At 45.8% G+C, this 13,962-nt stretch overlaps 1 protein-coding gene and 1 long non-coding RNA gene across 3 annotated transcripts; both read right to left on the bottom strand.

Moving 5' to 3' along the window:
• Nucleotides 1-1,530: 1,530 nt before the first annotated feature.
• Nucleotides 1,531-4,771, bottom strand: LOC309714404 (uncharacterized protein). 2 transcript variants are annotated; one of them, XM_082546857.1, is made up of 3 exons: nt 4,620-4,771; nt 2,800-3,082; nt 1,531-2,431 (listed from the first exon to the last, which is right to left on the bottom strand). In XM_082546857.1, exons 2-3 carry the CDS (start codon nt 3,068-3,070, stop codon nt 2,124-2,126), a joined length of 579 nt encoding a protein of 192 aa, XP_082402983.1. In that variant the 5' UTR covers nt 3,071-3,082; nt 4,620-4,771; the 3' UTR covers nt 1,531-2,123. The 2 variants fall into 2 exon arrangements, with proteins under 2 accessions (XP_082402983.1, XP_082402982.1); XM_082546856.1 differs by having other exon boundaries at nt 2,800-3,079.
• A 6,007-nt stretch (nt 4,772-10,778) lies between these two features.
• Nucleotides 10,779-12,153, bottom strand: LOC309714416. The gene is made up of 3 exons (XR_014278923.1): nt 12,096-12,153; nt 11,716-11,825; nt 10,779-10,849 (listed from the first exon to the last, which is right to left on the bottom strand). It is a non-coding gene; the product is annotated as an uncharacterized lncRNA (long non-coding RNA).
• Nucleotides 12,154-13,962: the final 1,809 nt, after the last annotated feature.

The raw sequence follows: 13,962 nt of genomic DNA, 5'->3' as shown, positions 1-13,962 counted from the left end.
ATCAATCTTTCGTGATGCACCGTCATATTTACATTATTTGTACAGTACGAATGATTTGCTTTGGTACCTGGTCAAACTTCAGCTCTCCTCTGGCTCCATTTCTCCAACAGCGCACTCACAGGCAGCAGCCCAGTAAGCCACCCCCACGCTCCGCCCCTGCCTGGGTCACCTGTCCATGTACAAGAAGTCACATGACTGCATTACTGGAAACGTGCATGATCCAGGTCAGTCTTTACCTGAAGGCGTGCTGGCGATTTGTTTGCTTTATCTCACTCAGGTTATTACTTTCGTACTACCAGCTCACCTGCACTGACAGGTGTAGGACTGTCTTTGAAAATAGGATATGACCTCACAGGAAGAGCTAACGTTCACCAGTTTTAGAGCGCTCCAGAGTCCAGTGTGTGTGATAAACCCGGTGGACCCTCCACCACAGAATGAAGCAGACCCCGCCCCACTCTGACAGCAGAAGAAGACCGTGAACACTCACCTGCTCGTCCACTTCCTTTTTCTTCTGTAACGTGCAGTTGTTCTTCCTCTCCCCTGAAACAGGAAGTCAAACGGCTATGTAACAGGAAGTGTGTAGCACACGTTTCCTGTGTCTAGCACACACTTCTCACTAACAAGTACACAAAGTTCCTGCGTGCTTGTTAGTTCATGCTTGAAAGCTCTGTCAGGAGTGCGGCACTCGGAGGATGGGAGGACGCAGCGCGCGGTGTAGTTGATGACATCACAGCTCGACTCCAGTGTCTTATGTTGCCTTTAAATATTAATCACTGTGATTAATATTTAAAGTGAAAGTTGTCCATGTTTCATGTAATTGAAACATTAAACTGATTATTGAAAAGTGTTTTTAAGCACATAGATGATCTGAAAAGGTTCACGTCACATGGGAGGGATCAGCAAAGAGCTGTAGTCCACTCTGTAGCTCATCAGTGTTAAACAATCAGCACAACTATAACGTTCTAATTTAGGGGGTTTGGTGGTTTTGACTCCTGTGGAAGTGCCCCAGGACTACGTCTGCTCCTGGTAGGACATTTTGAACTGAATCTTTTGTCTTTATTCTCTGACGTAGAAGATAATAATGATAATAATAATGATGGATTGCATTTATATAGCGCTTTTCGGGACCCCTCAAAGCACTTTACAATTCCACTATTCATTCACTCTCACATTCACACACTGGTGGAGGCAGCTACAGGTGTAGCCACAGCTGCCCTGGGACAGACTGACAGAGGCGAGGCTGCCATATCATCGGCCCCTCTGGCCAACACCAGTAGGCGGCAGGTGAAGTGTCTTGCCCAAGGACACAACGACCGAGACTGTCCGAGCGGAGGCTCGAATCGGCAACCTTCCGATTACAAGACGAACTCCCAACTCTTGAGCCACAATCGCCCCGTACAGATGAAGATGGACAGATTAGAGCTTCCTGCCTGTAACAAATCCATTTGTGGAAACCCACAATGATCCACACTAATGATTGTCAGTTACTGAATATGTTCAAGGTTACTTTACAGACTGAAGCAGACACAGTGACAGGAAACTCATCTTTTATTTTCACGTTGATCAGAGTTACAGAAAGAAACATGAAACTCTGACCCTCTGCTCTCTGACATGTTTGACTTCAACAACATGAAAACAGCCAAAATCCTCATTAATCTGTTGGACTTTTATTCTAATCAGCTCTAAAATGTTCCCATAAAATCTAATAAACTTCTCGTTAACATCAGTGTCCGATGAAAATTCTACAAATAAAGTCATTTTCCTGATTGTTTTGTTCTCAGACTGGAAGTCAGAGATCTTGGTTTCCATCCATCCTGAAGGTTGTCACAGAGCCGACTGTTCAGGTTTGACTCAAAGCCTTGTTTCTGGGACACTTTAGTCCTGAAACCTGCTGAAACTCTGACATGTTCTGCTGTTTGAACATCTTTGTTTGTATAAAGACGCATAGAAAATCGTCTCTGTGAAAATCTTTGATGTGAAAACCAAACCAAATAGATGAGCCTCGCGCTCGTGTTTCTGTAAGTGGATTGGAGGATTAAACATTGAACTGTATCAGCTGCTTCTGGGTGTTACAGATGATTCCTAATTTGCTCTCCTGTGAGTGCTGAACATCTGGCAGTGCGTCACATCAGCTGCAGCTCCCGTGAAAGGCACGGATCCACCTCGCAGAGAGCGGCGATCAGAGCCGAGCTGCCCTGGGATCCTTTTTTGCGCACCACGTCGATCACCTGTCGGGCTTTATCCGCCCTGCTCCTCACTCCGCCTAAATCCATTTCATCATCGATGATGACGCGGCGCTCCAGGAGTTTATCCAGCAGCTTCCTCAGGACGGGTTCGGACACTCTGTCGATAAACTGAGAGCGAACGGCCGCCAACTTCTCCTCTGCCGAGGAGTCGGCGGCGGTCTTTGGCAGATCGGGACCTGGAAGACCTGTGAGAGAGAGGAGGACGGATTAATGCCGAGGTCAGAGTGAGGCCGAAGACCTCCGACCACGGGAGCCTCGGCGTGAAGCCGAAGACCTCCGACCACGGGAGCCTCGGCGTGAAGCCGAAGACCTCCGACCACGGGAGCCTCAGAGTTCCTGAGAACATCCAATCCAGCAGCTCCGACTCGGGCGGCTCCTTCCATCAGCTGTTTGCTCTGAATGCACCTTAAAAGGGAGAGAGACACTCTGCACACACTTCCTGTTTGCACGTCCTGTCACAGCGTGACGCTGCTCTGACCCTGATGATGTCACCTGAATGTCAAACGCTCAAACAGGTTAAAGGAAGTGCACGCCTGCCCACAGCCTCACTGACCTGCAGGTTGACCCATGACCTTTCGCAGCTTCTTCACCAGGTCGTTCCTGTTGATCTTCTTAAAGATGCTCTCCATCACCTGCACGGCTCCGTCCATGTCATACTTCTGCACCATCAGATCCACGGCGTCGCACCGCTCCGCCGTCGACAGCCGGGTCACTTTGATGGGCTCGATGTCTCTAAACCGCTCCTTCTTCAGGTTCCACTTGAAGGTCTTGAATTCCTCATCTGTTATGTCTTCCAGGATGTTGACGAGGTCCGGCTCCGTCATCTCGGCTTCCTGCTAGCATCAGAAAACACTGTGATCAGACTCTGATGCATCATGGGTAATGAGCGCACGCGGGTGTAAAGCGATGACGCAGATCCAGCTTTACACTGTGAGAGCGCCGACGTGAAACACAGTCAGTGTTAGCAAACATCTCCAGTAATAAATCAGTGCACCACAAACACATGGACGACTATGACAGAGGCACAGAAAGAGGCGGGGTTTAGTTCAGGAAGGAGGCGTGACCTGGAAGTATCTGCCCTCATCAGCGCTGTCTGAATTCTCCACATGTTATGGACTAAAGGCACTTCAGTGCTTCCTTTACTTCCTTTAGCAGAGGACACACTGGAGCATCCTTTGTGAAAGGGGAGGAGCAAAAGGCCTCCCCAAACGAACACAAATATTCAAGCATGACCTCTATGAACTCTGCAATAAAAACTACTTCCTGTTGCTGCACGAACAACATGGGTTCATACAGAGTCTGTATGATGTGTATGTGATGGTAACGTGTTCTGTGTGGTCAGTTTGCATTAATGTTCTTTAAACTGGTCAGGATCATCACCCAGTTCGGCTGTGGGTCAGCTGGGATACAGGATGGATGGAAGGAACTTTAAATCCCGTCCACGGCCGTCAGTCCCAAACTCACAGAGATCTTCAAAAAGCAGACGCCAGCAAGGCGGAGCCTAAAGGTGCCTCAACTCGCACACGACTTATCTTTCACAGGCTGTTCTCGTTTACTCGGCCTGCACAAAACAAACAAAACGCAGAAGCAGTGGACACCCCCGACACCAATCAGGAGTCGGGAATGTCAGCATGCCCCGCCCTCAGCTGTTTCCTGCCACTGCAGCTCAAACTGGTTTGAACCTGATCTCAGATTAAAGACAAAGCGATCACACACAGCTGGCTGATGATGAAGTGTGAAAGAAGGAGCAAACCCTGCAGATGTTCTCAGCAGGTTTACAAAGATGGCCTCCAGCTGCTTTTAATCGACACCAGCGATGTCGATTAACAGCCTGTATCCACAGGCTGTGAGGCTCCTGAACTCTCTGCCCCCCTCTCACGGACAATAACCATATCCAACTTCTTAATAGCAATGAACTGGTCTGCATTGGTGCATCATATCTTTATTCTCTTCCCCCTCCTGCCCCCCCCCCCCTCTTCTTAAATAGATAACTATCATATCTGATATCATATCTCACAGTACAATAATATTGAATGGGTTGCATTGTTGTATTTTGTCATGTTTCTCAGGTCTTTGTCTGAATTTCTACGAACATTATTGCTAAGGATTGTCTTATTGCATTGGAGTCACACTGGGTTAAATATGTACACTTGGGTTTTAAGGGGTATTTATTATTTTCTTCTTTTTTCTGGGTTGTATGGAAGCCCCAAACGCAATTTCATTGTTCTTGACAATGACAATAAATAAATAAATACTAAATACTAGAGAGCAGACGTCAGGCTCGCAGGAAGGAAACCTTCTGTGGCGCTCGCCCTCAAAGGCCAAGCCAGAGCCTGACGAGGAGCTTCAGGTAGAAACGGCAGACACACTCACCTTTCAGCTCGAAACGATGACAGAGAAAGGAGCGCTTCCACTCGCTGGTGCCTGTCAGACGGGCTTCAGGGCTGCTGCTCTCTCAATGTGAGGAGCTGTGATGTGTTCACACTGAGTTTGTCTCTGAACTTTGATTTCAGCTTCCAAAGAAGTGAGTGTAACCTGAAACTGGGGGAGGTCTTTCTGTGGAAATCACAGCAGACCTGTCGGACGGCATAGCATCATGCTTATCTAATTGCCCCCTAGCAGGTTTACTTCAACTAACCCTGACTGTCTCCGCCTCTTTGTCAGAAACCTGACTGTAGGAAGTGTCAGACATGGCGTGCTCCTTCCTTGAAGAGCCAGTAGATGTTGAAGCCCAAATTCTCCGCAGAGCTCTCCGCCGGGAGAGAGTGATCAGAGCACGTTTGGACATTTTATCATTTCCTGATGATTTCCTGTGTGAACGTTACCGTTTTTCAGCACAATCTATAATTTATTTGAATAACATCCTCAGGCCTAATATTGCTCATGTGACACATCGCGGACATTCTCTCAGTTCATTACATATTATTTGTATTGCACTTCGGTTTTTTGCAAACGGGAGCTTTCTGTATAATATTGGTGACGCTGAGCACGTTTCCAAGGCTACCGTCTGTCGGGCAGTCAGGAATGTTACAGTTGCACTGAAACGTCTCCTGTACTCGTTTGTGGTGTTCCCCGGTCATAGACCCACAAGATTTATCAAAGAGGGATGCCACAAAATTGCAGGTATCAGGATGACCAAAACTTAATTCATGATGTGGTGATACTTGAACTACTACGTAAATTTTACATTTATTCTCACGGTTCCCAGGCGTGATTGGCTGTACAGATGGCACTCACATTCCAATCAGGAGCAATGTGAACAGGAAGTCTTTCCACAGCATTAATGTACAGGTACATAGTTCCCTGTAGCATTTCAAACTAACAAATTATTTCATTATAGTAATGGATGCTAATTGTGTTCTCTGCACTGTGAAGATCATATGTGATGCTGCCAACATTATCACAAATGTGGAAGCCAAGTGCTCAGCCTCTGTGAGTGGTGGTGGTGGAGGACCCCCACCTGTTTTTCAGGCCTCCGCTTCTTTTTCTGTTGGCTATAACGGGCCACATTTGAGCATACAGAGTAAGCAAATATGTACTTGTAATGTGCTCAGATAATTTCAATAAGTGCTTACAGAGGGGAAATTAATGTAGCCTCTAACTGCAATTGATTTACATGGGACAAACAGACCAAGCACTATGGCTCATAATACAATTACACCTTACCTGTTTGGACTATATTTTTATATTTCATTTTTACTTGCTGCCAGGAACGTTTGGGGCCTGTTGGGTTGCACCTGCGCTCACATCACATCACAAAATAAAATGTATAAAATAACAAATAAAATAAAATATAATAAAATAACGTGTTAAATGGGTGGAAATCCCTCGATCAATGTTTAAATTAACACTCACGCATTGACTCTGTCGGCTATGTTTTGCCATGCATGCTCTCTTTCTTTTGCAGCTGAGGCTGTGTTACTTTTTTTCCGCGGAATTTGCATGTTATCGGCATATGCTGCCATCAGAATTTCGGCCTCAAGCGCTGTAAGATACATTGACCGCGCCTTCTTTCCCTCCGTCTCCATGGTGACTCGCTTAATCTGTGCTCCACTAATCAGGGCTTTATGTATCCTCGTGTGCGCGTTTAACTTGGGGTTAAAGCAACTCCGCGTTGACTGAACTACTTGTTATCAGCCTTTCTGAAACAGAATATTCCGAGTTGGACAGTTCGGGGTTACTCAACCCTGAGTATCGTTTTTCACTCTGAATTTTCTAAACCGGCTTCCTGAAATAGGGCCCTGCTCAGCTGGTCACATGACCACACAGCGATGAAGCAGAAACAAACCCCGAGCAGCTCCTCCACAGCAGGAGAGGAGCACAGACACGCCTCCCTGCTGGCTCCGCTCATCCTGCACAGAGCAGCTGGTGGGGAGCACATTACAAACCCTCTGAGGATCGAGTGGGGGGGCACAGCTTACACAGGTCCCTGCAGCCTCAGTGATACCAACCTGACAACAGCACATCTGCAAACCGGCACTTCCACAGGACTCGAGTGCTGTGTTCCTAATAAAGTGTCACTCTTCAGATAAACGCTGAAAGTGCGTGGTTGATGGTGCGCGCCGTTTTGAACACCATCACACACCTGTGAACGTTCCACTCTCTCAGCACATCCTCAGACTGTTGCATGGCTCTGACTTGTCTGTGAGAGGAACATACAGCACATCATGTCAGCTATCAGAAATCAAACCCATCCAATGGTTCAGCGATATTTGGTGTCTGTGTTCAGAGGGGGACAATGATGGCCTCCATGCATCGACATGATGCTGCAGGGATCTTCTCACAGATTGTAGAACCAGGCTGTGCTGTGAGAAGAAGCTACTCGGAGCGAGGCCGTCTCTCCCTGGTCCACATAGACACCAATCACAAGCTAATACGGTGAAATACTCAGTTACAGAGCTCTAACACATGCTGGGCAGACAGATGCACGTTATACTATAAAACTGCTCAACTCAACTTTATCTAATGTGTCCTTAAAGTGTATATGATTTTTAAACTTGTTAGAGCACGATTACAGGATGTTTAACAAAATCAGTAACATGGTTAATTGTAAAAAGTCTCGAGCAATCATTCGATATTTTCCATCATAACAGGTCCTCTAAAAACACACGTTCAGTTTCAGGCCTCAAACAGCTGCAGTGTTGTGACGTTGGTGGAGTGGAGGGCTGCTCCGAGAAGGTGAAGGTTTACCCGTTTCATCCTCAGTGTTTGGTAGCTTTGGAATGAGCTCATTTTTTATGAACATCAATTATTCAGCAACACAGTTTGTAACTGTTTTATCATTTAATTTAATCTTCCATGTGTTGCTCCAGAGGTGGGACCAAGTCTCAAGTCTTTATCCTCAAGTCAGAGTCGAGTCCGAATCTTTGAATTTCAAGTCCGTTCAAGTCTTTTTTTTAAACAATGTTGCAGTTATATGTTAAATGTAAATAACAGACCATGTGTTCTTTTTGAAATCTGCGTTTATCTCAACACCTGAGGAACTTGCAGAATATACACAAAGTGATCCTGAAATTGCACCTCAGTAATGTACAGCTCAGCTCAGCTGCAAGAAGAGTCACAGAATGAACATTCAATGAAAAACCAGAACTTCCTGTTCAGACGGGAGACTGTACAGAGCAAACAGCCATCGCAGTAAATTTACTGCAGCGTGATTAGCGTGTCCTCTGTGTCGTCTGCTCTCTGTGTGTTTGTGTGAGTAACACACGCGCACACACACACACACACACACACACACACACACACACACACACACACACACACACACACACACACACACACACACACACAATGAACAGGAATGTGCACTAACTGTTCTGCATTGCAGTCTGTCAGTCATTTGTAAAATGATGCCACCATAGCTGAACTCGCTCCACTGCAGCTCTCCATGCAGAGCTGCCAAACTGCGGTGGCCACATGGAGTAGTGCAGGAAGACCCAGAGGCGCTCGGTGCATCAGCAGGATCGACATCCTTCCTCTGCCTCTTACAGGAAGCAGCAGAGTCCTCCATCATCACCAGGAGTCACAGGTTACTCTGACTTTGCAGATGATCTGACCAAACAAATTAACAACAGCAAAGAGCCTTTATTACAATTTTAGACGAAAAACTCCCACTAAATTCAGTCTTTACCTTTAAGGTTTGTGTCACCTGTCTTTATGTCCCGACAGGATCCAGGATCCAAAGCAGCTGCTGTGAGGTCACTGGATCTGAGGGGGCAGTGATCCATTCGGACACGGATAAAGATTCCAAGAATCTTGTGTTCAAAGATGCTTGGAGACTCCTGACCAGGCCATTCAGGAAACAGACGGCGGCTTCAGCTTCTCCATGTGGTGACTGAGGGACATCACGGATCAAAACTATTTTCTCAAATCTGTTGCTTCGCTGAAAGGCTTCCAGACGTCCGGCATCTCCCTCAGCAGCATCCGCTCGGTGCTGTGAACAATAGCTCCTGCTGATCAGATGTTCACACTGGAGAACTGCCTCCACTTGTCTCGGGGCTGAAGTCCACCTGTGATCACAGCAGCAGCTTCAAACACGTCTTTGAATGTTGTGCTTGTGTGCAGCTTAGATAACTTTCAAAGAGAAGGAGATGGTCTCTGACAGCCATCTCTGTGTTTGCCATAGCAGCCGCTACTGCGTCAGATCATCCGAGGTGAAGACGTGCCAGAGCTCTGATCACCATCATCATCATCATCATGTTCCTCACCTGCTCAGTGGGGAAGCTCTCCACACGCTGGCAGCATTGTCACGAATCGTTTGTCTGTATCGGTCACATGTAGCTCCAGATTTCTCACAGATTCAGTCACCTGTGTGTGATGCACAGTGATGCCGAGGAAACCCCTCATGACCAGTGTCCACAGCGACTGAAACACGACGTCTCACTCGGCTGAGTTTTTAACAGGTTCTCTGTGTTTGCTGTCAGCTACTGTCAGAAAGTGCTGAAAACTCTTGTTCTGCACAATAGACACGAAAAATAACAGCTTTGTGCTGAGTGTCCATAAGCTGTGATATGGAAGCTGCTGAGGTTCATCTGTGATCCTCTTCAAACTGTCAGTAAATCCATCACTGCCTTAATGCATTAGACTTTAAGTTGTTTCTAAATGGACTCATTCTACATTATAGGCATGCAGACTGTTGGAGCCAGGAATCGAACCACCAACCGTCCGATCAGCAGATGACCTGCTCTACCGCCTGAGCTACAGCCAGGAGGTAGAACTAAGTCCCAAATAAATATGAACACTTATTAAACACTGTTCTCAAAGCTGTGCATGCAGCTCTAACAAGCAATGATCAGCAGCCCTGTTAACAACAACTGACTTTGGCAAATAAACGACAGCTAATGAAATAATAACAGAGTTGTTGTGATTGACAGGAGAAAGAGCCCGTTAAGCTCGCTCCATCTCTGAGTCTGTGTCGTGCATATTGCACTTGGTTTTTTGTTGACTACTTCATAGTTTATGTACCTGAAAGAAATTTGTCCTGACCGTTTGTTTGTTTTGTGTTTTTTTTTTTAAAATCTGGTTCATCTGATTGGCTGTGATACAGAATGAATAAGAATGAATGAAATGAACTCGTCAGTGTTCTGTACAGCTGTGTCGTTGTCACGCAGCGCAGATCATGTTTGAGGAACAGGGAGAGCGAGTTTCCTCCCTGCCACCTTCAGAGGTCAGTCGTTTGCACATTATTACCTGACTGCGTGGTTAGATCTGATACTGATCGGAAACACACCTGAAATCCAAAATAAATTCAGATGTATTTACAGAGTAGGAGGACTTTGGTGCAATGTCTGGATTACAGTAACACGTACCAGGATGTCCTTCACTCACTGGGGGAGGACGGCCTGATGTCATTCATATCTTTGGCGTCTGCTGGACTCCGAGCAGGTCTGGACCGCATGTTGGAGGATGGACTAACGATCCCACCAGGACAGGAGGAGGCGTCACTGCTGAACAGCTCTGCTGTGTGGGACGAGCAGCTGGACGAGGACAACTCAGGTTCCCTATAATCCCCAAAGTATTTTAGCACATCTGGAGATGCTCCTGGTGGTTTTATACACTCTTGGTTTTCAGTTAGCACTGATCTAAATTACTGTTAGAATAAAATGAAAACGAAGGTTGTATTTAACGTAAAGAACGCTTACACATCTCTCCACCTGTTCTAGATGAATAGTCTGTGTTTGTGGCACTGACTGGGAGAGAGCTCTGCTGCACACAGCACAGCCCACAGGATGAGGAAGCTGGAGGGGCTGCAGAGAACGATGGAGCCTCTGGAACAATCTGAGTCACGTGACCTGGGTAACAGGCGTCAAACCAACAGTGACACCTAACATGGACCAAAATACTGCAGTAAATACTGCAGTAAATACTGCATTACTTTGCTAAAACATTCAGATTACAGTTAGACAAAGCTTAGCTTCTCTCAGTGTTCGATGCTACACAGCGTTTAACCAAAACATGTGGAACTATTAACAACTACACAGAGTACGGTAACAATGCAGTGTTGATGTGACCAGTACTTTACTTGGTAATCAGCTGCCATTCTTTGGGCTCCTGGAACTGAAGTCACTGAATCCAGCAACACTTACAGATTTCCTTTGAATCAACTGTAAAACAGAGATGTTGTAACCTTCAGGCAGGACTGATGGGGGAGCTGGAGTGGATCTAAGCTTTAGTCTGGATCCACAGTGTTCACCTTACAGGATTACGGTGGAACGAAAACATGCAGTCAATCCTGTATGATCTTATACTTCAGGATACAGTGGAATGATGATCCTGCTGAACAGTTCTTGTTATTTTCATCAAGCAGCAACAAACATCAGCTAATGTTTACCAACATCTTTACTCCTTTAGTTTCCACATCAGAGAGAACCTCGCGTAAGGACGCCAACATGGCTAACTGCTGCACCCATCATGGTTCTGAACCAGGGGTGGGCAATTTCAGGCCAAGGGTCGGTGTTCTGCAGGTTTTAGATCTCATCTCGGGTCAACACACTTGAATCACATGATTCGTTCGTTGCCAGGCCTCTGGAGAACTTCAGGACATGGGGAGGAGCTAATTTAGCCATTTAAATCAGCTGTGTTGGTTCAAGGACATCTAAAACCTGCAGGGACACCGGCCCTCGAGGCCTGGAGTTGCCCACCCCTGTTCTAAACTCTGTAAGTGTTCAGGTGCTCTCACAGAACCAGAGATCTCCTTACAGTTGTGGTCAAACTTTTATTTTGAAAGGTCCGTTTTCATCAGGAAGGATGTGAACATGGATTGTCCAGTCATCCCTGGAGCACGTGCAGGACACCAGCCTGTTTCCATCTGTGATGTTTGAAGCTGTTTATGATCAAAATAAAAACCAGTCTGTACGAGAATGTTTTAAATTAATATCTAAGGACGCTTCGAGGTGCTCTGCATGTAAAATACTGTATATACGGTATATACACAGTACTACAGGTATATACAGCTGATACTATATAGTACCTGATACTTTGAGCTCCTGCAAGAAATCTTGCAAACATGTAAGATCCTCGTCTCAGTGCCCACACGTCTCTTTGACTGTGGTTGGCAGCTCATCAGAACAAAGTCAGCGTCTGTAACGTAGATTATACTGTTCAGTCTAAGCTTTACATGCTAACAGGAAACTACAGATCAGACTGCAGCTGATTGGTTAATGTCACGGCCTTTTATCTTCCAAACACCAACAAAGTCCCAGAAAAGGCCGTGGGTGGCAACAGGAGGTTTGTTTTAGAGCGCACTTCTGACTCCATTGTTTAAAAATCATATGCCGTTTATTTCGTGCAAAATTATAAACAAAAATCAACCAAATAACTTCTTACAACTTAAAATTAAACGAAAGTTACCTTAATTTGCTTTAACAACTTCAAAAGTGGTCAAAAAAATCATTTTCTAACCCTCCCGTCCTCCCATCAGACATTTGGCAAACAAAAAACCATCCTCACCACACCCCTCCAGGTGCTCTTAATCCCCTGATTAATGGGCGGGTCCATGAGCCAATGAACCAATCACTTTCCAAAACCTTTTCCAATAAAAGGAATTACAAAGTTACGTAACAAAACTAGGTCAGCATATTCTTACAACTTTAAAGAAAAAACAAAAATTGATACAAATTACGTTTTATAAACATTCAACAAAAACACAACATTTAATATTTACTTTGAAGACGTTCCCAGGAACAAGCTCCAGGATTTAGGATCACCAGGATCACACAGACCCACTCAGTCCGCACAGACCCACTCAGACCCACACACTCCCACACAGACCCACACAAACCCACTCAGTCCACACAGACCCACTCAGACCCACACAGACCTACACTGTGTGGATTTTCCTACGGTAATGACATCTCATCATCGGTCTCATCAGAGGACAGTGTTCCTTTGCATGTGTCGACTGCAAGCACCTGCAGAGGCATCACTTCATTACGTGGTAACACATCTGCTTTGCTGTGAGTGTGCAGGTGGAGTGGGTGTGTCTCTGAAGAAAGCATGAACAGCATCAGCTGCACAGTCATGCTGCAGTGCGAGCAGCAGGAAGGCCTACACACAAACTAACAACAACCCTCACACAGCCGTCCTCCACGAGGTTTCTAATGTCAGTTAAAAGCCAGTAAGCAGAGTGGACTTGTGTGTGCCTCCGGTTAAACGTGTCTGCTGATTCTACAAACGTCCCTCTGCACAGTCACCGTGGTCTGTAAGAGCTCCTCACAGCTGTGTGGGAGTGTGAGCGCTGTGACCTCGCTGCCTGATGTTAAACATCTGTTTTTGCCACCACTGAAGTCTGATTTGAAATATCCTGGAAATGACCTACGAGTTTAAAATAATGCAGTTTGGCATCAAATGAGAGTGATTGTCATCCGTCCTGATTAGCACAGTTTAATTCAGACACAGAGAAATTTTCTTTGCTCCAAATCATTTTATTTGGCCCCAAATAAAATTAATGTGTTTTTGCAGTGAACTCGGTTTTTATTCTTCAAACTCTTTGAAACCAACAGTTGTAATATTTTCATATTCCAGGTATTCCTCATAAAACACATTTGTGACATGAGGCCATTTGCATTTTTATTTATTTTTTAACTCATTTTGAGAAATTGCAGTTTTTGGGTCACCACTCTTCCACATAATCATAAGACATTTGTCTCATTTGGGTGAAGATGACATATTCTTAAACGTGCTCTGCAGCCACTGCAGGAGCTGGCTCCTCCCTCTGACAGGCACACGTTGTTCAGCCTCTGTAACACAATCACACAGCTCCCACACGCAGCAGAAAGCTGCCATGTGGTCTGTTTTCAGTCGGTAGGCTCTGGTCCTCTTGGCATCAAAGAAACAGGGAATATCTTCAAATCTTTGAATTGACATAGTGGCCTTGTACAAACACACTGACTGGGACATCCCAGTCCTTCTCACTTCCTGCGAGAACAGTCAATCCAAAGAAGGCCATGAGCTCATGTTTGGTTACATTTTTCCACTCTTTTCTCATCTGTGGCTGCTCTTCATGCCTCCATGTTTGTGCATGTCAGCACCTCACAGTGCTAAAGCCAGGTGCAGGCCCTGGCCGACCACTTGGTGTTTGAGCCTGGCTGGGAGGTAACTCTGAGACACGCCCCCTCCTTCCTTCCATATTGACTTATTCAGACGGACTTATGCATTTGTTTGGCTGCCTGCTCTGGACATAATGACAAACATGCTGATAATACAAAGGAATAAATAC

This window comes from Aulonocara stuartgranti, assembly GCF_965226115.1.
Source record: "Aulonocara stuartgranti genome assembly, chromosome: 9".
NCBI classification, from domain to species: domain Eukaryota; kingdom Metazoa; phylum Chordata; class Actinopteri; order Cichliformes; family Cichlidae; genus Aulonocara; species Aulonocara stuartgranti.
Note: the sequence above shows the minus strand (reverse complement) of the source record. Positions and strands in the feature narration are given on the sequence as shown.